Genomic DNA, 26,996 nt, shown 5'->3' with positions numbered 1-26,996 from the left:
CACAATTTGTTATGGTCCACAGTCAAAGGCTTTAGAATAGTCAATAAAACAGAAATGGATGTTTTTCTGAAACTCCCTGGCTTTTTCCATTATCCAGCGGATATTGGCAATTTGGTCCCTAGTTCCTCTGCCTTTTCTAAACCCAGCTTGTACATCTGGCAATTCTCGCTCCATGAATTGCTGAAGTCTACCTTGCAGGATCTTGAGCATTACCTTACTGGCATGTGAAATGAGTGCCACTGTTCGATAGTTTGAACATTCTTTAGAGTTTCCCTTTTTTGGTATGGGGATATAAGTTGATTTTTTCCAATCTGATGGCCATTCCTGTGTTTTCCAAATTTGCTGGCATATAGCATGCATTACCTTGACAGCATCATCTTGCAAGATTTTGAACAGTTCAGCTGGGATGCCATCGTCTCCTGCTGCCTTGTTATTAGCAATGCTTCTTAAGGCCCATTCAACCTCACTCTTCAGGATGTCTGGCTCTAGCTCACTGACCACACCGTCAAAGCTATCCCCGATATTGTTATCCTTCCTATACAGGTCTTCTGTATATTCTTGCCACCTTTTCTTGATCTCTTCTTCTTCTGTTAGGTTTTCTTGATCTCTTCTTCTGTTCCACATGCACAACCTAGGGCTCTCCAAATGCAATGGACTGTAAATCCCACAATCCCATGCTTACCGGGGATTGTGGGAGTTGTCGTTCAACACCTCTAGGAGGCGTCCCAGTTGAATATCTGAGCGTTATATACGTCGGCAGGCGGGACTGAATAGATAATTCAGGCAGTATTAGGCAAAATTACTAAGAAATATAAGACCTCCTTGTAGCAAGGGGGCAATAGACAGATCTATCTCCAAGCTATGGGGAGCACTGTATTTCCACGTTCAAAGAGACAGATGTGCGCCTGCGCACATCTCCGCCCCGTCACGTGACGGGGCTCGTGCAGTCTTTCTGCTTCCGGCTCCTTTGTCACGGAGCTCGCTCAGCAAATCCGCTTCCACCGAGAAGCCCTTCCCCTTTTCGGAGTGACATCACAGATTGGCGTGCCGCTGCGTTCCCCGCCCACTGGGGAGGCGGGGCTGGGCAGCGTCGGGTTGCTTTAGGGCTCTCCAAGCGAGGGGACGAAGCTACCATTTTGATGGCAGAAGGGGGCTATCGTAGCCCTCCCTCCCTTCCGCAGGGCTGACGCACGCCTGGTAAGCAGCGGGGCTTTGCATGTTGCTTTCCCGTATTGAGGAAGGAATTTCGCGCTGCTCATAGCGGACCGTGGCAGGACCCTGAAATATACATGGGACTGGGGTAAAAGAAAGTGCTGAGAGTGGGATGGGGTGTCCTGTTGTCCCCAGGCTTCCTGTCTTGATTGGGACTGCTAAAGGGGTGCGGGGTGGCATTTGACCTGGGGAAGGAGTGAGGGCAGTTGGGTTCAGAGACTTTCCTCCAGGGTCACTAGGAAACCAGGCTGGGCCACGTGCTCCCAGCCTGGTCTACCTTGCAGGGCTATTGTAAGGATCACATGAACTACTCTATGAAGGCAAGGTGGGAGTCTCCTCAGTCACCCTAAAAATCTCTGCCAGGTTGCTGGTGTGAAAGTTGTGCAAGATCATGGGAGGGGGGACCCCTGGGAGGAAGGTGATGGGACTCTGGAAGTGGGTGCTGCCCTCAAAGAAAGGAAGGAGGGTGGAAGATGAGGAGGGAGGAGGAAGATGGGCTTCTATCCTTGTTTATTTACATCCCGCTTTAGCATTAAGACACCAGCATGCATTACGCTCTTGTTTCCTTCCCCACCACCACAGCATGATCCACCTTAACGGAAAAGCTAGTTTGCCAAGAGAAATGGGGCTTCAATCTCAAGGCTGTATTGATCTTGTTTTACCCTGAATATTTCATGCAGACCATGATTACTGTCGAGACCTGTTGTCGCTGGTTGCAAAGAGCAGGATGTGGAATAATCTGGATTCAGGTTAAAGGAAGGCCTTTTTGGTTGAACATTACGAAAGGCTTCCTCGCTGTTAGAGCCATTGGAGGGTGGAAACCCTAGAGAAGGGTTTGTTTGTTTGTTTATTCTTTTATTCTTCTATAGTTTTCATGTTTTTTTGTTGGGAGTTGGGCAGCGTACACATTGAATAACATCAATGAACAAATAAATAATAGAGAGTGGCCCTTCGCTGGAGGTGTTCAAGCAGAGATTGGAAAGGCATCAGTCAGGGATCCTTTTATGTGGATTCCTGCACTGAACAGGGGTTGGACTTGATGGCTTCAGAGGTCATTTCCAACTCCATCATTCCACAATTTATTATTTTAAAAATGGTTGGTTTCATTACGGTTGTTTAAAGTCTTTTCTTCTTCTTCTCATATATACTGCTCAGAGTTCCTCTGGGAAAATAGAATGATAGAGAAGTACGGTAAATACTACAGGGCCACAGCTGTTTCTTCACCATGTCTGGGGCTTCATCCCTATTGCAACTCAGCTGTTTTTCACAGGTTCTTCTCTCATTAATCCTTCCCTTGCTCTGTTGCCCTCACCTTCTCTCAAAAACTTCAGATTTGTAAGTTGCATTGGAGCAGAGGACTGTGTCCAGAAAAACTTATGTTGTAATAAGTGGGATGGGCTTCAGGATGTCACAAAACTGGGTTTGAGTTTACGTAGTACCCGACATGCTGCTGATGGGACAATAAATGTTGAAACTTATTTACAGTTACCCTGAAAGGATCTGTAGGAGTCAAAGTATTGCCTGATTAAATAAATCTTGGGTAATTGTCTTGGCATGTGAATAAAAGTTCAAATCCTGCTTTAAAACTTTGACTAAATACCTGGCAAGTCTGCTTGGTTTTGATGGGCTTGGATTTCAGAAAGAACAGGGAAGTGTTTCAACAGGAGCCTACTGTTATCATTGGAGGCCCAAGGGACTTTTGTAGCCAGAAGTCCCAATTATCAGTTTCAGTTGGAATGCCAAGAACTGTACTTCTTCTTGGACAGGGAAGGTGTATGTGTAGTAGTAGCCTCACACTGAGATTATTGTCATGTGCTTCATGTTTTATCTCAAGTTTTGTCTGGTGCAGAATAAGGCTGCCGAGTTGCTGTGTGTCTGCTGCACCTTTATTGGGGCAACTGGGCTAGCTATTTACCGAGCCAAATTCAGAGTTTTGCTTATGACGGACAAGGGCCTTTGGCCACATGATTGAAACCCTGCCTGTTTTTAATGTGTGATGCAGTCACAGCTGCTTTCTTGACTTTGTTGATCCCCTCCTTCTTTGAGGTTAGGATAAATGATGATCTGCCTTCCTGATGCAGACCATTGGCGGGGAGTTCTTGGGCACGTCAAGGACCACAGAGAGCCATCTGCGGTTGCTCCTTGGAGAGCCTTGTCTGTGATGTCCCCAATACTACTAACCCTTTTTTTGCAAATGTAAAACTGCTGAGCTGCCGAGCTTGCCTATCGGAAGGTCGGTGTTTCGAATCCGCATGATGGGGTGAGCTCCCATTGCTAGTCCCAGCTCCTGCCAACCTAGCAGTTCGAAAACATGCCAATGTGAGTCGATTAATGGGCACCGCTCCGGCGGGCAGGTAACAGCGTCCGTTCAGTCATGCCGGCCACATGACCACGGAAGTGTCTACGGACAAACGCCGGCTCTTTGGCTTTGAAAGGGAGATGAGCACTGCTCCCTAGAGTCGAACACGACTGGACTTCATGTCAAGGGAAACCTTTACCTTTAAACACCTCCTATTGCAACTTCTATGCCCTGTTAAAGACCTCTCTTCTCACTCAGGCCTTCCCTGTGTGTTCAAACAAATAGTTCTGTGTTGCTTTCATTTTTCCATCCCTATCATCTGTTGAATGAGTTATTTTAAGACATTATTTTAATTTATGTGTTTATGATTGCATTTTAATTTTTATTGTAAACGGCTTTGCGAGACAGTTCTGTGGGAAGAAGTATATAGAATATGTTGTCAGACGTGCTTCCAAGTAGAGATTTGCTATGTAAACAAATGTATTGTTGTACATTGTTTGGTGTATTTCATTCCTCTTTGATTTTGCTGTTTACTCTCTCTCCACTGTGTGTGTGTAGCTTAACTCAGTATAACACATTGTGCATCTGTTAAAGAGTTGTGGTCCATCAGTGCAAAAGATACAATGTCTGTGTTAGTGGTGCTGTGACATTCATAGGTGATTAAACATATTTGGAATGTGTCTTGACTACTGGATACTTTTCAATATGGAATATATAGGTAAATGAATTCAAAATACCCTTTAAATATGTAGTAGCTTTAGGGTTATAAGCAAACTCTATAGAGGGATGGAAAATAGGGTTATATTGGTGAGAACTGGAGATAATCCTTTAGTTCACAAATGTTAATCTGCATAATTTACTGCCAAATGAAACAGCTGACTGCGCTTTTCTCCATGCTTAGATGATCATTGAGGATTTATGGCCAAAGCTTGGGGATCAAAGGAAAGGCCCAATCATTAACTGTACTGAATATTTCAAATATATTTTCTGGATTCTTGGCTCTAATTTAGTACACTTCGCTATACAGTGGCATCTGAGAGATTCTTAATGGTTCAGTAAAATTATAAGCTCCTTTCCCCAGATTGTCTAGCATTGTCCACATCTTGTACTAAATCATGGTTTACTGAAAAAGCCACCATGATTGGATTCACACAGTACTAAACAAAAATAATAATTTACAAATCACGGTGGTTAGGTTTGCCTGTTGTTGTTAAATTAGCAGCAGTTGCAGACAGAGCAAAAGGCAATGAAAACTTATTTTAAATTCTGGAATAGGCAGAAGGGTAACATTGGCATCTCTCTCCGGCCCTTGGTACATCCTTCTGCATACAGCATTTTGATATAAGCTTTTAATACATTTTCTTGAACATAAGTAAGCTTAAAGTTAATAAGACAGTTCAAAGGAGAGAAAACCATAGAAATAACAAAGGAATTTTGGATAAATCATTTATCCTTTTCAGAGTGAACTGAATTAGCTTTGTATGTGCTAACTGCTGCAACAATATTATCTGCTTTTTACTGGAAAGTTTGTTTGATTTCCTCAGTAGAAGTATGGCTAAGTGTGGGAAGATGCTTCGATGTCTGAAATGGCTTAATATCTTAAATGCAAATCTAACTCAGAATTCAGTTCAAACTGGAATCCATTCCTAGAATACAACTGAATACATTGATGTGTATCACATCCACAATTTGCATTTCTTATGCACTCTTATGAGTATATATTTTAATTTCACAGTATGTCAGAAACAATTTTTTATTAATATGGATTGAATTTATTATAGACTGTAATTTTACTGGTGATTTATACTGTATTGATCATAGTTCTCAACATTCATTCTTAGTTTAAAGCGGTGTTTCTCAAACTTGGCAACTTTAAGATGTGTGGACTTCAACTCCCAGCATTCTGGGAGTTGAAGTCCACACATCTTAAAGTTGCCAAGTTTGAAAAACACTGGTTTAGAGTTTAATTGTGATTTTTTAGACTGTTAAACCAATAGAATAAATTCAGTTACTTAAAACTATGTTATACTAGAAAATGATAACTTGCATGACAGGTCTAAATCCATTTATATTTTACTTTTTATTTTCTCTTCTTGTTACCTTTTTAGGTTTGTTTATAACTTTAATGTTCAATAAAAATACAAACAGGAAACAGGAAAAGAAACAAGGACAGAGGGGACATCCTTTAGGGTTCAGAGGGTTGAGCTATCAGCTGCAGTCAAGGACAGGGCTAGATCCATGGTTCACAAGCCTTACAGATAGTTCCTCACTTAACAACCACAATAGGGACTGGAATTTTGGTTGCTAAGTGATGTGGTTGTTAAGCGAATCTGACCTGATTTCACAACCTTTTTGTGGCGGTCGTTAAGCAAAGCACATGGGTAAGCAAACCCCATGGTTGTTAAGAGAATCACTTGGTTCCCCATTGATTTTGCTTGCTGAAAGCCAGCCAGGAAGGTTGGAAATGGTGATCACATGATTGCAGAAGGCTGCGACGGTCTTAAATGTGAGGACCGGTTATAAGTAGGTTTTTTCTGATCTGTTGCTAAATGAATGGTTGTTAAGTGGAAACTACCTGTATTGAGATATAGGCTCTTAAGAAATGTCTTCAGTATAGACAGGAAGAATTTTAAACATATGTTTCCAATCAGGTAACTGTCAATCTTAGTTGAGCTCCATCTGAAAAATGTAATTTCTGAGTAGTGGGAGAAAGATCCACCTGAGCGTGGATTGGAATAACAGTGGAAAAACAGGAAAGGAAATTCAAGATTAGAGGAACAAGAAGGAAGAAAATAAAAAGTTGTTGTTTCCAAAAACTCAGGATGGGCATAAATAAAACAGGGGAAAACGAGAGGAAGCCTTTCTTCTTAAAGCTACAGTAGCAAGAATAGAATGGGACAAAATGTAACAGAGAGAAGGTAGAGGAATGTAACCATTTCTACAACTCAGTGAAAATCACAGGCAAACTACATCACGGCTTATGGTGAGGTGTAAACTTGGTCACTGCCATTTCAGTATCAACAGATGGCTCAGGTTGCAAGGTATGTATCCAGATTCATAAATTAGTGAATTCAGGACATACTGCTAGAGAAAACCTATATAACTAAACTTGTGCTTTGATTATAATGCAGAAAACAATGGTTTGTGGGTTGTTGCTTTTTTACTGTGTTTTGCAGATTGGTGAATGCTTCTGCTGTGTAAGGCATTTCCTTCAGTCACTGACTTTCAGATTTTACCCTGTACTTCTGTCTTGGTTATAATAAAATATAATAAAAGACATTCAAGTTCAGTTGATTTTGTTCTTACTGAATTAAGGTCCCACATAAGCTCTGCATTTAAACAGCTTGTGTAAATCCTTTCTGTAGATGAGCAGAACATACCAAAAATGTGTTTTAATTCACATTCTCCAGCTGATTAACAGACTTGGGAGTTAGTTGCAATGAAATATACCTTCTTTCCAAGCTACTTGGTGGGGGGGGGGCAGGGAAGAATTGGGGGGTGATCTAAAGGCCATGAAAGAGAGACAATTGTAAAAACACTTCTAAATGTATAATGTTTAGCGACGTCCTGAAAGTTAGGTACCACATACTCCATTATACATGCAGCTGTGGTCTTCTGGAAACTGATAAGATGCACAACTCCTGTTATGCTGTAGCTCATCTGAAGTGTTGGTTTCTTCTTAAAGTTTGCACTGTACCATTCTGCTTGCAGTGGTGTGAGTCAGACTTGGCATATGATCATGGGATTCAGTACTTCAGTTTCTGTTATGCACGCTTGCCCCACTTTAATTTTATGGTGGGGGGAAAAAAGCAGGTGGTCTTACCACTCCAAACTGTAGAAGAAGAGCCATGATGGTCTGTGGCAGTGTTCCTCAACCTTGGTAACTTTTAAGATGCGTGGATTTCAACTCTCAGAATTTCCCAGCCAGAATGGTTGGGAAAAAATCAGGAGTGTGGAAGCACCTTTCCCAACTAACAAAATTGGTTAAAAGGCAGCGCTTTCATCATGAAAGCTCATGACTTTTAGTAAATTTTGTTAGCTGAAAAAGGTGCTCCCAAATGCTTTTGATTTTTAACTCCATGCTGTTGGATTAAAGAATAGATCAGAATGCTTCCCACTTTAAATCTCCACACTTAGTTTCCACCTTCATCCCTTCTGAACATTTCTCACTGCTTTTAAAGCAAAACATTTTGGGAAGCAAGGATAATAGAATGACAGGATTGGAAAGGTTTACCCTGAAGGAATGAATCCCTTGCTTCTCTGTATTTTCTGTGATGCTTTCATTCTCCATCTGAAATGTTTTCTCTGTGTATTTCAGGTTTTCCTTATCTTGGATTTGTCACCATCATGGGAGAGATTAAAATCTCTCCTGACTACAGCTGGTTCAGAAGTACTGTTCCTCTCAAAAAGGTGGGTGTAGATTTACAGCATTTCTCTCTCTGCTCCAATTTAGTTTGGGAGTGTTGTTTTATACACTGCAAAATGCGAGCATAGTAAGCATAGCCTTAGAGCTGAACACACATATCATTTCCTTCAGACAACCAAGATTTTTCTGGGTTGTCTGCACTGAGTCTTCTGCAATCTGCAGGGTGGCTTGGAGGATACATTCCTCCGCCCGCCCTATTTCTTGTGGAGTGGCTGCTGGAAATTCACAACTGCTTAACGGCTGGCTTTCAGGAGAACATGCCATTTAGAAGCTTGCATAACACTTAAGTATTTTCCTAGTCTAGAAAAACTAAAAGGCATGATAGGAACTTAAGAGTCTTCTGCAATCTAATATCAGCTGATCCACGTGGATAATGTTTGTTGGAACTCACATGTTAGAGCCCACACTTACAGAGACATGCTTGAGCTTGTCCCATGTAAAGGCCCCTGGCCATGCATGAAAGAGGAGTAAACTGCACAGCAGCTTTTACTGTTCAATCTTTTGGTGGAGTGAATTGAACTTCCCCCTCTCCTTGGAACAAGCCTTGGACTTCCTCCTCTTTCAGTGGCTCTTCAGCCTGAATTGCAACAGTGCAAGTAACTGAAAGATCAGAACCCCTTAAAAGCCTGTGGCCAACTGCTTAAGCATGCTTCCTTAAAAATCGGGTCAAATGGTTCATTCTAGTGAATAGGCTGTCTCTCAGCAGCCACGCTGGAGCCAGATTGCTGCCACGCTGTGACTCAGCCGTGGTTCAGTTGTGCTGACCTTGATATGGTGGCTGGGTGGAGCAGAATGATGCCGGATGCTGATGATGGGAAGGAAAGAATACGGTTTCTGGAAGAAGGCTGTTTCTTGCAATATCAGTAGCGGAGCTGAGCAAAGGACAGATCTGGGTATTTATTTAATACGTTTACATGGCCGCCCATCTTCTATAAATGACTCTGGGCTGCTAACAATTAAAACAAAATAAAAACAGAGTAAAAACACAACCAATAATTAAGACACAAGTAACATAAAATAGCAGCCAAGAACAATCTCACCATCCCACAATTGAAAAAACCAAGAAACAGGCTCATCCGTGCTATCAAAGCCCCAGACTTGATGGCAGAGCCAAGTTTTTAATGCCTTGCAAAAGGCCAGCAGGGGTGGGGCAAGTCGATCCGGGGGAACGGGGATGATGTTCCAAAGGGCCGGTGCCATGGCAGGAAAGGCCCTCTTCCTGGGTCCTGCCAGATGGCACTCTTGCGGACAGGACCTGGAGCATGCCTCTCCTCCGGGACCTAACAGGACGGGTAGATACCACTGGGGAGAGAAGCCCCATGAGTAGCCCAAGCGATGAAGGGCTTTGAGAAGATTGGTTTCAGAACCAATGCTTGCCTCTTCTTTAAATTCAGGATTCAGTGGAGGACATCACCTGGCAGTTAACATGGAGACTTTGTTTTCTTTGAAAACCAATCCTACCCTTATAAGAAAAGTTGACAAATGCGTTGACATTTTTGTATTTCTGTTCTAAGGCTACCTTGTCCTGGCAAGTGGTGCCAATCCCTCCCAGTCACTTTCTGTTCTATCTGAGCACTGGGCTGCTCCTTCAGACCTGCACTAAAAATATTTAATATGGGTGGGAAAAGAAGGGGAGAAAACAGACAAGTTCATGATCTGCTCGAATTTAAAATGGGGAAAGTATTCTTTCTCTTGCGTCTCATGTCCCAAATCCCCCAACTAAACTTGAGCTGTTTTCTTTCAAGAAGAGAATTACACCTTTTTTTTTTTAACCCAGTACCACTATCTTTTGATTTTTATTTAAAACGTACTCGGTGTATTTTTGTCCATCCAGTTACAAAGAATCCTTAAAATCCCACAGCACTTTTCTTTAAGGACCTAAGTGTTGGCTTTACTTGGCTCATCTTCTAGTTTGGATAATGATTTTGTAATCCTTATTTTTAACCCTCTAGTCTCCATTTAATGTTGCTCAGTTGGGCAGGCTTATGCTGGAAATTCCCATTACAGCTGGAGAGTCACAGTAAAGTCTGCAGCTGTGGGTTGGTTTTGGCAACAACTGTAGTATTGATTGACTATAAAAAGTTAGTTAACTGGGTGTCTGTAGAAAAGACAACAACAAATGCCCTTTGCTTTCAGGATTTCTAGGGCATTGGACCTCCAGTGTTTTGCGTTTTGAGTTTCCTGTGTGGTTTTCCCAGGCTCATGACCTTCTGGTTACCACTTCTGTGATGTATTGAAGAAACCCCATATGGGAATTGAGAGAGAGAATGATAGAAAACGATGTCTCGGTCTCTAGAATTTAGACCTGGCAGGCAGCCTTTGAAAAGTGGTGACTATGTGATCCTTCACAGATTGGTTAGCTAAATTCAGGAGCAGTTGAGGCTATCCAGAATTGTCTGCGAGTCAACAGTACACATTCTGTGGCTGCGCAGAAGTCTTACTTCCAAAAATGTTGTGAACGAGTAACGTGTGGGGCATGGGGTAGCCTTTCCTTGCTTCTGCAGGTCCACCAAAACGTGAACCTGATGCTTTATGAACACACCAGAAGTTCAGCTTCTGAGTTTCACCAGATGACAAATGGCTCGTTTCATAGGATGGGGTAAGCTGGGATCTCACTCCTGGGGTGGATGTTGATAAGAACACTTGCGTGCTTCAAAGAGACCCACAAAAGCCGCCTGTAGGTCTGCATCAGAGAAGCTGGTTTTTGGTGGCTGGGTGGCAAGAGCCCCCTATCTATGGGGTGATGATGCTGAGTTGGTGGAACAGCCTCATGCAGGTGGTTCAAGCAAGGATTTCATTTTCATCTGTTTTTTGTGTCATGGGGCAGGGGGAATTTCTTTTTAGCTCATAATACACTTTCTGTCTGCTTCTGGCCTCCAGTAGCAGGAAGTGGAAAGTTAGAGTGCAGTTGCACTCTAATCTTCGGTGGCCACAAAAGGCATTTGGGGGCGTTGCAGGGAGATATGCATATAGAGCTAAAATAATTGCATGTATGTGGACAAATGCCCCCCCCCCGCCAGTGTGTTTGTTTTTCAAAATGATATCAGCGTCTTTGTTCAGGGTGTCTACTTATTGATCCTGTCGATAAGCACAGATTTTTTTTCAGCATGAATGAATGACTTTATTGATTAGTCAAATGATCATATCAGGAAGTTGGGCATCAGCCACTATAAGATATAAAATATAAAATACGATACCATAAAACTGCTTGCTTCGGCAGCACATATACTAAAATTGGAATGATGCAGAGAAGATTAGCGGGGCCCTGCGCAAGGATGACACGCAAACTTTTTTCAGCATGAAGGCAGGGGTCAGGCACTTAGCTGTTGGGTTTCTGGCACGTGGGCCTGTTCATCCTTTCCCGGGACAGTGGAGAGGCAGCCTAAGGTTTGAACTGGCTGACTGTTTCTTCCGCCATGTGATTTTTCACATGCTCCATCAAGTGCTGTTATCCATCTCCAAGGATCTGTGAGGTGGTCTGTTTTCCAAATGTCAGCTAAGGCATTCAAAGATGAAGGTGGAGGAAGAGAATACTCTTCCTGATGTTTCTGCAGAACTTTTATTAACAGAAAATCTTCCTCTAGCAGCCACGGATATTTAGTCTGTTATTATGTTGTCTAAATGGTAAGGACTGCCCTTACAACTTTCAGAAGATTGTAATAACCTTTCTGAGCCTGACGTCCTTGAGATGTGTGAGGACCACAGCTCCCAGGATTCTCAGCAAAGGCCCATGTTGGCTCGGAATTCTGGGAACTGAAGTCCTAGCATAGTTGCACCTGCTAATTTGGAATAGCTCCTGGATACTAGGTGCATTAAGGATACTAGTTGTCTGTCATTTTTTTAAAACCCTAGGAAGATAGTTGGGGTCATGGTGACCCTGAAAATGCTGCTCAATTTTTCCAGCCACTGTTGTAGTATCTTAGTGACCTATATTTATCAAATGTCCTGGACAATAGAAACATGCAATGTGCTGGGTTGAGTCTTGTATTTACCGAAAAGGAAGGTGACCCTGTTTTTAAGATAATCCCCACACAAAAGGAAGATTAGACAGGACAACCTCATTGGTCTCTATTGCCACATTGTATTAAGGAAATGCAAATGAACCTTAAAAAGTTGATTATTTACTTTCAGGTAAAAACAGCACCTTGTACCTTGGTGTGACCCTGTATGCATCTGACGGAGAAGTAATCATCCTCAATAAATATAAGTAAATTTTTAAAAATAAATAAGAAAAGAAGTAATCCATGGAAATTTAAAACATCTGTTAAGTTTTTAGGGTACTGCAGTACTTGTTTAAGTAAACTTCCAAATCCTCCTTTCCACACTAGAGCAGGTAAAGCTGCAGGGAACATTTCATTGAATTTTAGGAAAAATATCTGAACTATAGAAGTAGTTCAACAATGCAGCGAGCTGTTGGGTTCTATTTTGCTGGATGTGTTCAAGCAGTCACCTGTCTGGATATTTTAATTTCTCTTGCATCGAGCAAGATAAGGACATTCCCAGGTTTCCCCGAGAAACAATGAATAGCTAATATTTTGGCATAATAATAAAAAAGTTAATGAAATACTGGACTTCAGCATATTACACCAAAAAAGTCTTAAGTATTCCATGCTCATTTAGCCTGATGTCTGAACATCTGCATTTTTTTTTTTTTGGTTTCCAGAAGCTTTGACACTTACTTGTATATCCTGCCTGAGAAATAGTCACAATTCTCTTTATTCTCTTTATTTTATTTTATTTTATTTATTTTCTATCCCGCCTTTATAAAAGCTCAAGGCGGCTTTATATTTCTCAGCTGACAGTATCTCAGGGAACAGATCCAAAGTGAAGGGTAAACCCCTGTGGCCATGTGGTGTTCATATAATCAGTCTGTGTTTGCACCCTCCTTTGTTTGTTCTTGGCTAATAACTGTTGTTCAAAGATGAGCAAACCAGGGTTTATGATTTGTACTTAGCAGTAACCTAACTATGGAAGGAGCATCTGATTTAGTTCAGCCAGTTAAACAAATATTTGCTGTCCAGCATTTGGTTCTTTTACTGGGTAACCAGGTCCCTTGAAGAAGCTCACAATTCCTGACCATGTCATTTTCTTGCTTGTATGGCATTTAGTGACCTGTTGCTTTGGAAACTGAAGGAAAAGTAGATGGCCACCATGCCTAGAACCTGTTGTCTGGATGCACACATCATATTAACACCAGTTTTTTAGAGATATTGTTTGCTGAGCCATAGTTGGCTAAATATGTGCAACACGATAAGCTACCAAGTATACAATGGGTGGGTTCTGCCAATCCTCCTTCCCTGAACTTGGTGTGAACCTAACTATGAAAACATGGTCCTTTGTGAATATGGACTAATCTTGCCACTGCTATATGTTTCAGGAATGCCTTTGGTATTCTAACTGCTTGAGGAGATTTAAATGTTTGTCTGTTCAGCATCATTGGTTGATTCTTAGTTTCTCTATTAGAAACAGAGAGGAGGAATATCTGTAATGGTATGTGGGAATGACCTTGGGAGACAGGAGGAAGAGCTATAGACTAGGCAACAGTCAGGTAAGAGGCAGATGAGCCTGCAGAAGGAATGGGGGCATGGGAAACATCTCAGAAGGGACCCTCCCTAGTTTTCCAGAGAGTAAAAGGAGAGGAGGGGGAAAATACTTCCAGTCTTGCAAGATTCTGTAAATGTAACCTTACAATAAAGATACTGCTAGTACTTCTGGATGTGCTTCTTGTCTGGACTGCCTCCCAAGGCTGACCATTTCTTTGCTCACATTACTTGGTTGTTAACTCGTATCTAGCCACTAAGGGTTTTTTTCAAGCTGAACAGCTTTAAAAGCCATAACCCTTACAATGGAGTTCCACAGGACCGTTTTGATTGCCCTTCGCCATTTGTACAATGTCTTTCCTGAGACTCCTTGCCCTCAGTTGCAAATAGTATTCCATCTGTATATTCAAGTCACATATCTTCGGTAAATACATTGTGATATTAGTTTTATTTTGAGTTTCTTTCTTCATTGCTTGGCAAAGGCAAGTTGCTTTGTTATTTACCCCCACATCTCTCTTGGCAGCTCCTGCGAACTTATATTATCCTTGCCTCAGTTTGTAGGGCTTTAATTTAGCTTGAGTAAATCACACTGGTCATTTTGACAGTCCTTTTGGTTTAAATAGCCCTAAATAAGTTTTATGCACCCACTTTGTTTGTTTGTTTTACAAGTTATCTTAGTAACATAGTATGAAGAAACTAAATTACTGAAAAGTTTTTCTTTCTGTGCCATTGAGTTGTACTTTTGGGATGAAGGTAGCATGTCTCAGAGATGCTTCGGTCCTTTGTTCATTTATTTGTTCATTTACTGTTTTGAACTTGCCAGGTGATGGTTTTGCATATGGTCTTGCTGACAAAGAAAGTTTTCGACAAAGGCCGACAAAAGTTTTCTTGCATTTGGCATTTTGGGCCATGCCATTCTCCACCCGCTGGAGACCCTCAAGGTCTGAACTTTGCAATTCAGTCAGAACACAACTGGTATAAGCGACTTCTTCTTTTAATCTTCAGAAGTATGTTCAGAACAAAAGGCCAAAATGTGAAAAATGTAAATTGGGCTGCAGTACTACGCCAACTCAATTGGCAATATATGTTTTTGAATTGTTATGAGTAGACACATGTAGAATTGCTACTGAGGATGAAAATTAACTTCCTGGTTGCTTTCCTGCTGAAACGGTTTGAGGTTCAGAACAATGTACAGTGAGCTTGTGACTTCCTTGTTCAGTGAGAGGGAAGTGGGCTATTTCTGATCTCCCCTGAAGAGCAAAACCTTCACATGTCTTCAGACTTATGATTTGCCAGGGACAACAGCTGGGCAGCTGAAAAAAAGTTGTGTCCTGGCTATTTCGAGCCTGCTGGTTTCTTCTCTCAATATCTTCTCTTTCAAAGTGGAACCATTTGATGTTCATGTGATTATCACCCGTTCCAAATAGTGGGCAGATGCATAGCTTGCATTTGGTACATTAAGTTTTTGATGACTTGTAACCATTTCAGAAAAACAGAGTACTTGGATATAAAAAACAATGCAGGATGGAGGAAACTGATAAGTCATTGTGGCTGGGTGCAAGGAAGTAAATTCTTAAAACACAGTTGCAAACCGATCTGAAAAGCACATTGCAAATCATAATGATTTAATATTCCATGCCTTGTACTACAGAACCTTATAAGATAATGAGATACTGTCTAGACTGTAGATTGTTCTTAGGATTGGCAGGTTCTGTGACTTGAGTGGGCAGAGTTGTGGTTTCAAATAAAAAAGCAGTTGATCTTTATTTCACAACTTTGCTGCTCCCTCCAGGTAAGTGGTTAGGCAGCAGTGACAACTGTAAACTGCCTTGATTGTCTTTATCTGAGAAAGAAGACCAGCCTTTTCCCTAAATAATTCAATTTTAAAATGGAAGAGTTGTTTTAGATTCACTAAGAACATGATAACCAAAGCAGACAAGTTTTATTTAGTCTAATTTTCACTGGGGGCAAGTGGGAGGAATTTAATTAAGGTTCTTTTATTACTTGCAAAATAAAGCAGTGCAGATGGGATCTGAATGGAGCTTCTTTAATTCCTGCCATGTAGGAGCACCATCTTTCCCAGCCTTGTCCCTTTGGGTTTTATTCAACTACATTCCATACGCTTGACCATACCAACTGGGAAGAGTGGCCCAGCACATCCAGAAGACACTCAGGAAACATTGGTTAGCGCATGTTGGCAGTCTTTGAGGGCAAAATGTGGCTCAATTTATTTTAAGAGAAATAGAATGGAGATACTCAAGTAAATGTGCCCTACCACATGGCACTATGAAATCCCCTTTTTGCGAGGGCGGCTTTGGTAACTAATGAGCTGTGAATGTACTGGCACCAGTTGAATTTTGTCAGAGTGTGGCCATACGTGAGAAAGTTTCCAGGACATGGTAGGTCACAACTTAGTCATGTACCTCTCCCCAGCAATATCTCCCATGTTGTCAGAATAGTCTCAATGTACAATTACAGTGGATTTTCTTTTGGAACCACTCCAAGTTGTAGGGTTGGATCTAAAGTGATCCAAAATAATTCTTTTACAACCTACCGTTTCTTTTAGGAGAGCCATGTTAGTCTATCAGGAGTCTGGTGGCCTCTTTTCCTATTAAATGTTCTGAACAGGCATCAGCTCACAAAAGCTTATGCCTTTTAATAAAATGTGTTAGTTGGGAAAGGTGCTGTCAAGCTCCTCCTTATTTTTCGCACACCAGTGGGATTTTTTTTTCTTTTTGATGTGATAATAATGATAACTATGATTATAACAACTCTGTTTCTGAGAGAGAAGTAGGCAAAATAAGCTAGGATCAAGGACCACTTAATGGATGCTGTTAAAAGTGACTTCAGGTCTTCATTTGTACTTGTCAAGAGTAATGTTAGCTAAGGAACAATCACTTTGTCATCTCTGATTTTTATTTTGCAGATCATTGTAGATGATGACGACAGTAAGATTTGGTCCCTCTACGATGCAGGACCCAGGAATATCCGGTGCCCCCTTATATTTCTCCCACCAGTCAGCGGAACGGCAGATGTGTTCTTTCAGCAGATTCTCGCCCTATCTGGATGGGGTTATAGAGTCATTGCTGTGAGTGTCTTCAGACAATCCTGTGTTCTGGTTCTTGAACTTGCTTTCGAGGCAGGTGCAGTGGCTTGAGGTCATGCAGTACACCAAATCTGTCAGACATTACCTCAGCCAGAGATCCTTATTCTTCTATCTGGCAGCACCCAGTAACTGGGTCAGTCAGTGGCCACCATTTTGAATTCCTGTTGGCTTGCTCCAGTCCTGCCTGGTATCCTGTGAGCCCATGTGCCTGGAGAGTACTGGTAAAGCTTCGTTATATTCCTGGCCCCTTCCTTATTTGCCAGGGACGAGTGTGGCTTGAGTACTGCAGGAATCTGAGTTTGAGAGGCGTATTCTTTGGCCACCAAGCCTCAGTAGTATAGTTGTGGCAGTGAGTGTCATCCCATGGTGGTGGAGTGCCTGGCATTTTAAGCTACTCTTCTCTTCTGACCAATATCTGGGTAGGGCAATGCTGCCACCTCACAGTTGACTGAGTTCAGATAACGTGATTAACAGAGCAGTGTTTCTCCACCTTGGGAACTTTAAGAAGTGTGGACTCCAATGCCCAGAATTCTCCAGCCAGCCATGTTGGCTGGAGAATTCTGGGAGTTGATGCCCACACTTCTTAAAGTTCCCAAGGTTGAGAAACACTGGAACAGAGGAAAAGTAGCTGGAGTCACAACTGCCCTGGCACAATTTTGGATTAAAATTCTTATCTCAGGAATGACTAGTTGACAGGTTCACACAACATGCTGCACTGTTATGGGCTGGCTTGCTAAAAGAGCTCTCAGGTTGCTTTTAACACAGAGGCGGAGCAAACTGTAATACCTAACCCACTTTCCCTAGGCTGATTCCCTCCACAGCTCCAGATTTTTTTTTCCAGATCATTTCTGAGAATTCAGATTATGAATTTGTAGAGGTTATGATCTCTCACATAGCTGAAGCGTCCAGATTTTCCTAAAAGCCAAAGGTTAAACGTTTGGGCAGTAATGTTGGCGATCTGCCTTTTTATTGGTAGATAATATTGAAAGCAGACTGATCTGTAAGTTCCCACTTTCTGATGTGGAATTTAAGTGATGGGATGGAGGGGCAACTGCTGTGGGCAACAACGAAAGGGTCTCTGTGATGCTCACAAAATAGAATGTGAATACATTCCTGGCAATTCTTGCAATGAAATTGTTCTGAAAGAAGTGAATGGAGTGAATAAGGGAATTCTATAGTGTTGCTTTTAGTCTTTTTCAGATTATTCCTGCTGCCTTTAATTGTCTGCATTTTGATCCATTGGTTGCTAAATGCTTAAACCCTGAAATGGTTTTAAGATTTGGCTGGAAGTTGCATTCAAGTTTTCTGTTTTGGGAATAGGCTGAGATTTCTATATAAAAGTTACTCAACCTGAGTTACCTTAGAGGACACATCTGGATTTATGTTGTGCGTTGAGGTCTGCACTCCAAAAATAACATGAGCTAGGGCCTGACTTGGAGCAGGGTTCAAAGGATTTAAGGGGTATAATTGGTGCTTTAAGCATTGGCAAAGATTAAGGCACCTATTTTGTCTCTTTGAAACCTCTATGCAAAGAAGAAAAAGCTTGAATTTTTAGCCCCCACACTGTGGGGGGATTTTGAAGGTCACAAAAAGGATACAGGTAGTCCTTGCTTAACAACCATGCATTTAGTGACGGTTTGGACTTACGACAATGCTGAAAGACAACTTACAACCAGTCCTCACACATATAACTGTCACAGCATCTCCATGGTCATGTTGATCATGGTTTGGGTGCTTGGCAACCGGATTGATTTATGACCATCGTAGCGTCCTGTGCTCACATGATCACCATTTCCGACCTCCTCGGCTGGCTTCTGGCAAGCAAAATCAATGGGGAACTCTGCGATTTGCTTAATGGCCGTGCAGTTCGCTTAATGCCCGCAGTGATTTGCTTAACCGCTGCAAAAAGGTCATAAAATCAGGTCGGATTCTCTTAATGACCGCTTTGCTTAGGAACCAAAATTCCGGTCCCGATTGTGGTTGTTAAGTGAGAACTACCTGTACTGGGTGTACTTGTGGAATTGTGGTTTATTTACTTACTTTCTTATTTTGAAATTATCTGTAGATCACCCGTTTTAAGAACTTGAGGTAGTTTTGAATAAGAATAAGAAAGATCAGTGAGAAAACCCACATCAGCAACATCTAAATACGGTCAGAAAGCAGCCCAAGAACCACAGGATCCGTGAGGATTTAGAGTGTGCTGCAGCCTTGTACAAAACAGGATTTCCCCAGTTAGGCTGCAAATATGCCTCTGCTTCTAGTTTACCAGCTGAAAGTGCTCCAAGTTGCAGGGAATTAAATTTCTGTAATGGTGCACTGCATTTTTTCCGTGTTACTAATCTGTTTTTCTTACCACTTTAGTTGCAGTATCCGGTTTATTGGGAGATCTTTGAATTCTGCGATGGATTCCGAAAGCTATTAGATCACCTACAACTGGATAAAGTTAGTGCTTACAATAAAATGTTAGGTAAAAAGCCTAGAGTTTATTAAAGTTCATTGGACCAACCAAAAGACAACCTCTTTAGTCACTATTTAGTCACTAGCAGATTATTTATTTATTTGTAAGGTTTCTATACTGCCCCCTTCCTAGGTGATGGGCAAAGTCAAACACACTACCAAGAAGAATATAATCAGAAGCAATAAACATGTAAACGATTGTGAAGAAAAGTGGTGCTGTTTCTTCCTCTAGCTGTTTAATCCCCTTCTGGAAATCCAGGCTTTAACTATTCTCCAGAAAACTTTAAAAGTTGGCTGCCTTCTTGCTCAGGATATAGGCTGTTTGAAGAGAGGGGAACATCTTGGAATACTTGTTCTGACTTCTAAGTAGAACTAGTTCTCTCTTGTAACAGACCTGAGATCAAAGATGCTTTTTTTGTATGGGTTTGCAAAATGTATTAAATTTTTATGGCTCTGCTGGAGCACAAAACAGGCTCTCTTTGTATGTTAGTAGTGCTCCCAGCTGAAAATGGAGCATTCCTCACTTGAAACAGCTGTTTTGAGTGCAGACATTCCCCAAATATTGCAGTGGCCTGCTTTGCATTTGAAATGGGCTTTTAGATTTAAGATGGTTGGATTCAAAACATTCTGCCTGCCCCTGACATTTTGCGTAATGGTTTATAATACTTTCTGCACTGACGCTTGCATAAATGGTTTATTTTTAAAAAGCGCATATCAACTTAAAATGCTGTTTCTATAAGATCCAGGGTGGGTTTACTAGTCAAATGAATATATTTCCACCAAGCAGATGTTTTATATCTGGGAGGACAGTTCTGTTTGATTAGAAGTGATAAAACCTCAGAAAATATGAATGGAATGGGAAGAAATGTTTTTAACTGGAATGATGCATTTCAGGGGAGGGGGGGAACCCTACACGAGATGGCAGAGTCTACTGAATGAAAATGAGAGAGAAGTTGGAAAGTCCATTGCCTGAACCTTTCATCTGCTGTGAACTTTCCCTATGTAGTTTGCTGCAAATGTTTTTTGTTTGCCTTTTGATCTGCCAGTCAGTGGAAACAGGCCTAACTTGCAAATGGTTGGAATTTATCAAATGCGTTTGATAAAAAGAAAAACATCAAGGGTGTTCTTCTTTCATTGTTTTAATATTAGGTTCACCTTTTTGGTGCTTCCTTGGGGGGGTTCCTTGCTCAGAAATTTGCCGAGTACACCCACAAATCCCCCCGCATCCAGTCTTTGATTCTGTGCAACTCTTTCAGCGATACCTCGATTTTCAATCAGACGTGGACAGCAAATAGGTGAGATGCCAGTAAATAAATCGGTGCCTTTTTTAAAAACAACAACCCCAAAGTTAGATAATTGTAAATACATCTGTGAGGTTTGGAACTAGGCGACATGAGACGCTTGGTGGAAGTGGGGAAGATGGGTTGAAGCTAAGATCTGCCAAGCTTGTTCTGACCTTACTAGCAGGACATGGACGCTGTTCCCCTCCTTCCAAGGGGTTTTGAGTTTGAAGCATTCTGCATGCTGGTCCATCCCTGCCTTCACGGGACATTTCTGGGGTGTGCGTGTGTTTTAAACACAGAACCTCAGAATAACTGTTGAATCCATATTCCTTGTCTTTTAATAGAACATTTTCTGCAACTCACAAAAGCGGATTTTGGGGTGACTTCTGTTCTTTGGGAGAGTTGAAGGCCATGTGGTCGGGCAGGGGATATATTCTGCAGGCCACATCCATGCTTTTTGGAGGCCTGGACTTTCCAATTTGGTCTTGTGGAGCTTGGAGAGAGAGAGAGAGAGAGAGAGATACATACATACATACATACATACATACATACATACATACATACATACTATTTGAGGGCTTAATGGCACAGTTTTTGTTTTCCCTTTCAAAATCAAAAGTAGCTGTACTTTCAATTGCAGCAATTAAGTTCCAGCTGGTCCCAGGAGCCACAAAAAGGCCAGGACAGTGGATTCAGGCAGGCTGGTGGTTGCCCACCACCCTGTAGCATGGTTGTGTCAGCCAAGGCAGTTGGGTTTAACAATTCTAAGCTTTGATTCCAAGAGGCTGTAGTGTGCCCACAAACATAAAGGGTTTCTATTTCCATTTATTCAGCTCAGAAGACTATAAGACTGTTGCACTGTTACAAAAGCTGACCTCATTGGCCTTTCAGGACTTGAAAAGTTGGCTCTTCCCTCAGGCATTAAGGCTAGGATGTCAGTAGCACCCCAGTTTATACTTTTCCTCTGCATTTATCAAGGATTTGATTATTTTTACTGGGCATCTTGTTGTTTTTACTGATTTATCTGAATATTTTGGTTTCAGTGCTTTGTTAGCCACCCAGAGTGATCTGTTTAAGATGGGTGGCCATATAAATTTGCAGAATAAATAATCAATAAATTGTTTTTCTCCCACCTGGGTTTGGGGGTTGAAGACATTTAATTACCCTGCTGGACCTAAAACCAGCTATGGACCTAAAAGTCCAGCCATACAACATGCCAGCCTTGAGTTACACACAGTCACCACCATAAGACTATGCATGTTCAACTCAAAAGGAAAAGAGTAAAAGAAATTAAAATTAGAATACAAGGTACGGGGTAAAAAGCTTTGTTGCCCAGTGGTAATGTTCAACATTACATAGTCATTAACCTTTGAAATGACAAAATCTAGCCCCAGCTCTAGCAACCTTCTATGGATGATGTGTTTGTATATAATAATGGATAAGATAATGCAAAAGTCATCTTTGTGCCTTTGGGAGACAGATCAGCCTTACTAACATTGTGAAAGGAACACTATAAAGAGATGTGTGCTGAATGCAAAGACATCTTTTTATGCTTAACTTGACAATGCAGGGCTTCTCCTGAACCTGGAGTCCGAACTTACCTTTATATTCCTTTCTCTTTCCAGCTTTTGGTTGTTGCCTGCTTTTATGTTGAAGAAAATTGTACTTGGGAATTTTGCATCTGGTCCTGTAGATCCTGAAATGGCTGACGGAATTGATTTCATGGTGGATAGGGTAAAGATCCATAACAGTCAAGCGGATTCTGTTTGCTTGGTTGTGTTCTGATGGAATAGCAAATACTGGGTGTTTTTGTCTTTCCTCTTTGTTCCTTTGTCTGTTCAGTGGTGTGCGTGTATTAAGATTGTCAGTAGGTAGCAGCGAGAGGCCTTTTCAGCTGAAGAATGAAAATAGTTCATGCATTTGGGTATTTCTGGGCCGCCAGATTTCAAATCCAAATTGATGCGGGTTTTTTTGTGTTTTGTTTTAATTTCTGAAAGCTGGAAAGTTTGGGTCAGAGTGAGCTGGCTTCAAGACTCACTCTCAATTGCCAGAATTCCTACGTTGAACCTCATAAGATCCGAGATGTTCCCGTCACCATCATGGACGTAAGCAAACTTGGGCTTAGTGTCTGGGCTGAGGTGGGTTGACCAAAGAAGAAACACATTCTCCTGAGAGGGAAAGTGTGGCTGGTTAGACATGGGGCAAAGCCATGATTTGGATCCTTTGGTTTTGGCTCCATTTATGCAGTAAACCGTGGCTTGGTGTGATGTGTGAAGCCAGCCCATGTGCAAAGTGAAGTGGGGAGACCTTTGGCTCATAGTCCCCCCCCCCCCCCGGTGTGAGATGCAGCACCCTTTTCTGAATCTTGAGATAGGTCTCAAGGGACTTGTCCCTACCCCTCAAAAGGTTTGGAACATTTTGCAAAGTCTGATGGTGGATACATGCTGCATCCAAGGGTGAGCCATATCGTGATCCCTTGCCTGTATTCCTAATGATGATGAAGAGCAAAAGAGCCTGTTATTGCCTTGGAAACCTAGCAGTCAAGCATTTTCAGACTGAATAGAAGACACCCAGTCAGACTCTGTTTCACAGGAGGCTCAGGGGAGAATAATTCTCCAAATACTCCTTCCTCTCCCCCGTTTTTTTTCAGACAACACTGAAAACCCAGCCAATTGTGGTTTGGTCCATAAAAACTTAGCACAGGGTATATTCCTAGCTGATGAGGATGTGTTGCAGCTGGGTTTGGCTGAGTGTTTATTTGTGGGAAATCACCAGCCCAGGAGGACCTAGCTGTGGTGGTCACCAGCATCGTTTCCTGCACATATGGGGCCTTCTGGAAGGGAGAGACCCCGGGGTTGGCTGTTTGGGGTGGCAGAGCTCATGCCGATGCTTGTTCTGATGCTTAGGTGTTTGATCAGAGCGCTTTGTCAACGGAAGCCAAGGAAGAGATGTACAAGCTGTACCCCAGTGCCAGGAGAGCTCATCTTAAAACAGGAGGCAACTTCCCATATCTCTGCAGAAGTGCTGAAGTAAACCTTTATATCCAAGTAAGTCCTGCTGGTTCATTTTCCTCCCTGATGGTGAACGTGGAGTCAGAGGGAAAGAAAACTTCAGGCAAGCCCCGTATTTGATGAGTATTGTGTCCTTGCTGCACTGGGCTTTTCTCGTAGAAGCAATCTGAGGATTCTTTTAGTTGAAGAGTGCAGTAAAAAAAAAAAAGCAGCACACTCTCAGACACCCGTGTGGAGGTAAACATACTGAATGAAGGAGGAAAAAATGCCTAGAAATGCTAACTGTGGTTGTCTTCCCTTCTTTCCAATTGATTCATCTTTTTTAAATTACTAAACTGGTTAGAATTGTGTCATTGAACTAAACTGGGCTCACTGTGGTTCGATGGTCCTTTTTCTTCTTTACTACTAAACTGGTTAGAACTGAATTGTTAAATTAAGGCATAGCAGTTAAAACTAAAATTAAGAGGTAGCAAAACTAGCTTCTCTCCCTCCCCCTGACCCTAATAAAGAGTTAACAGAATGTGCCTCTTCTTCTGCAACTGGGAAGCTGAATGAGCTTTTTGGAAAGCAGCAGATCTGCCTCTTGTGGTTTCTAAAGATCTATATTGGGTTTTTTTTTTTAGAAATACTATGTTCCATCCTGTTCCGTTAGTCCGTTTGCAAATGTTTTGGTAAGACATCTGTGTGGAAGCCAGCGTGCTTTTTGCATGCAGCTTCTTCGAGTCTATGTGCTTTGTTTGCACAAAAGGTTGCCCTGAAAGGGCCAAAGTCAACAAACCAAATTTTAGCATACGACTTCTGAATTAGATTGGTTTGTGTTAATTTCTACTCATATCCTATATATGTAGGCTACGTATATAGGTAACTTTCTCTCACTTCCTCAGTGCTAATTACGCTTCAGAATTCGTACTGGAGTATGTTTCTTGAAGCATGTGAGAAACTATAGCTGAACAAGCGTGAAGTCATACAGGTAGTCCTCACTTAACGACCACAATAGGGAATGGAAAATTGGTTGGTAAGCGGTGCAGTTGTTAAGTGAGTCAGCACATGGCTGGACCCATTTTTACAATGGTCGTTAAGCAAATCACAGGTCATTAAGCAAATCACCACAGTCGTTAAGCGAATCCAGCTTCCCCAAGGGACATTTTTTGCCGGAAACCAGCAAAAAATGGCCGCAAATCGCAATCACGTGACCGCAGGACACTGCGGCTGGTCGTAAATGCGAGCCCGCTACCAAGTGCCCAAATTGCAGTCGTGTAACCACGGGGGTGGTGTGATGGTCTGCAACGATCACAAGTGTGAGTACAGGCCATAAAGCACTTTTCCCAAGGCCGTTGTAACTTCGCATCATCGTTAAATGAATGGTCGCTAAGTGAGGACTACCCGTGCTTCCTTTTGTTAATGTTTTATGGTTTCGAGAAAAGAAGGATGAATAGGTTCTACTTCTGTCAACCTGCCCTACAGATACACTTGCTTCAGTTCCACGGGACCAGATACGCTGCGATTGACCCTTCTATGATCAGTGCAGAAGAACTAGAAGTCCAGAAAGCTAATCTTCAACCCGGCGACGAACAACCGCCATCATAATTACTGACTGGCAGTTCTTTCACCTGGAGGGCCTTGCCTCTTTCCTTCTTGGCAGACTCCCCTTCCAGTTACACCTGACCTTCTTGTGTCCTCCTCTTTTCCCACTAAACCGGCTAGAACTGTGTCCTGAAACGCAGCTGGACAGGTTTCATTAAATGAAATAGGACTACGGGCATTTGCTCCCATTGCTGTTTCAAAGCTAAATTTGGATAATAAAGGTTAAGGATGCAACTTTGGAAGACTCGTTTAAAAAACAAACAAACAAACACAACTGTCAGAGACAAACTTTTGGTACCAAAGCCTTCATTATTGTGCTCGTACAGAGAATAATCTTTTTAATATATATCTATATATCTATATATATATCTCCATGCAGAGAGGGGTTACTATGAACAAATTATGGATGTCTAAAGCTCATTTATAATTTGAATATTTAGTTTTAAACTACGTTGGAAGTGTCAATGTTGCTGTTACTTTTCTTTATATACTGTTACTGCTTAATGACTTGAAATCAAAGGGTTGGTTTGTTTTTTTTTGTTTTGTAAAATTAACTTGCTATGCTATCTAACTTTGTTTTGAATAAAATTTTAACTGGGGGTGGGAAGACTTCTTTACTATTAAGAGTATGCAAGATAACAGCTCTGCTTCATCTTCAAGGTTTACCCGGTCTCGGTTTTGGCACAAATTCTGTAACAGCCTGCCTGATCTGGAGCCCTCCAGCTAGGTTGGAATTTTACAGCTCCCCAGAATTTCCAGCTACGCTGTTCATAATTCTGGGAAATGACACTCAGTGGAAGTTGGAGATGGTACTGCCATCTGAAATGATTCAGGTTTTCAGGAAAGCGACTGTTCCAAGTTTTGGTGAACTAAAAACAAATGAACTACGTAAGGAGGGGAAAAAACACATTTATTTGAAAACTAGATGATTAAACATTGCTTTAAAAATACAAAACTTCGTGACAAATTTAAGAAATGTATACTGACTGTAGAGAAAACACTGTCCTATCAGCACTGGCAAGAAGAAAACACTTCTGAAGTTGAAAGTGCATGCTTCCGCAGCCAGGTCGAGAAATGGGTGAATCCAGGGCCCTCCCCAGGACCTCAGGCTCAGGGCAAATGATGGTGGGGGCTGGGGGCAGTCCCAAGCTTCTCCCCTGCCATGGGCATCATCCACCTCCTGGGCAGGAGCTACTTCAAAGTGCAAGGAGTGACTTAGAATAACTTCTCCCTGGCAGAGCTGAGCAGCCAAAAGCCAAAGGCGCTTTGTGCTCAGTGCATCTTCGGGCTCCAATCTCAGAGCTGTATTCTCACTCTGTACCTTGAGATGCAGGGAGATCACAGCGTAGGGCAGCTGGTGCGTAAATCTCTTCCTCAAAGGGAATGGCCCAGGGCTGCAGAAGTCCAGAACGCTTCTGGTGGAGAAGGGAAGGGCCTGGAGGCAGAGGAAGATAAGCCAGCCACCCACCCTAGCTCCATGTGCATAGCTGAGATGTATAAAATAATAATAATAATAATAAAAAAATAACATGGATCACCAAAGTTTTGGCTGAAACAGTAGAATGGTTCCCCCCTTGCATTCCTAAGCCAAGTCCAACACCGAGTATTAAATGTCACATGAATTGAGCCCGCTGTCCTTCCAGACATGGATATCCAACTTTGGGATAATGCTCAGCAAAAGGATGCAATGAATTAGAGCAGAGGTTCCCAGGTATCCATAGTCTTGTGCAGGTAAGTGGTTTCATACACTAGAAAAAAGATGCATTGTTCTTTCAGCAGCTTCAGGGAGCAGGCATGAGAAAGCATACGATGCTTTAGGAGTGTTAGTGCAACTGCAATTTTTGCTTTTGTTTCCAGAAGACGTATTCCTTGACTCTGTTCACACAGCACACTGAGCCAAGTTAGTGAAAGCTAGCAGCTGCAAGTGCATTCCATTCTAAGGATGACCAGTTTAACCATGGTTGGTTTTTGTTTGATGCATTGCATTGGGTTAGTTGATGGTTTGGTTAACCCAGCAAATGAGTTAATAACTAGATGGAATGTGTTGTGTGAAGTCAGAGTTTCAGGAAAAATCCATT

At 41.9% G+C, this 26,996-nt stretch overlaps 1 protein-coding gene and 1 pseudogene across 1 annotated transcript; both read left to right on the top strand.

Annotated features, from left to right (window-relative positions):
• Nucleotides 1-1,076: 1,076 nt before the first annotated feature.
• On the top strand, nt 1,077-25,152 carry SPG21 (SPG21 abhydrolase domain containing, maspardin). The gene is made up of 9 exons (XM_063314054.1): nt 1,077-1,197; nt 7,830-7,921; nt 16,404-16,565; nt 18,945-19,025; nt 20,190-20,335; nt 21,949-22,057; nt 22,321-22,428; nt 23,230-23,370; nt 24,799-25,152. Exons 2-9 carry the CDS (start codon nt 7,859-7,861, stop codon nt 24,919-24,921), a joined length of 933 nt encoding a protein of 310 aa, XP_063170124.1. The 5' UTR covers nt 1,077-1,197; nt 7,830-7,858; the 3' UTR covers nt 24,922-25,152.
• LOC134505044 (U6 spliceosomal RNA) lies at nt 11,146-11,231 on the top strand (annotated as a pseudogene).
• Nucleotides 25,153-26,996: the final 1,844 nt, after the last annotated feature.

This window comes from Candoia aspera, chromosome 13 (genome assembly GCF_035149785.1).
Source record: "Candoia aspera isolate rCanAsp1 chromosome 13, rCanAsp1.hap2, whole genome shotgun sequence".
In the NCBI taxonomy this organism is placed as follows: Eukaryota; Metazoa; Chordata; class Lepidosauria; order Squamata; family Boidae; genus Candoia; species Candoia aspera.
Note: the sequence above shows the minus strand (reverse complement) of the source record. Positions and strands in the feature narration are given on the sequence as shown.

Excerpts from the sequence above, each read along its gene's own strand:
- SPG21 (XM_063314054.1), top strand. The coding sequence starts at position 7,859 with ATGGGAGAGATTAAAATCTCTCCTGACTACAGCTGGTTCAGAAGTACT. Across the intron at positions 22,429-23,229 it reads TTCCCGTCACCATCATGGAC|GTGTTTGATCAGAGCGCTTT; the intron begins GTAAGCAAACTT and ends TCTGATGCTTAG. Across the intron at positions 23,371-24,798 it reads AAGTAAACCTTTATATCCAA|ATACACTTGCTTCAGTTCCA; the intron begins GTAAGTCCTGCT and ends CCTGCCCTACAG.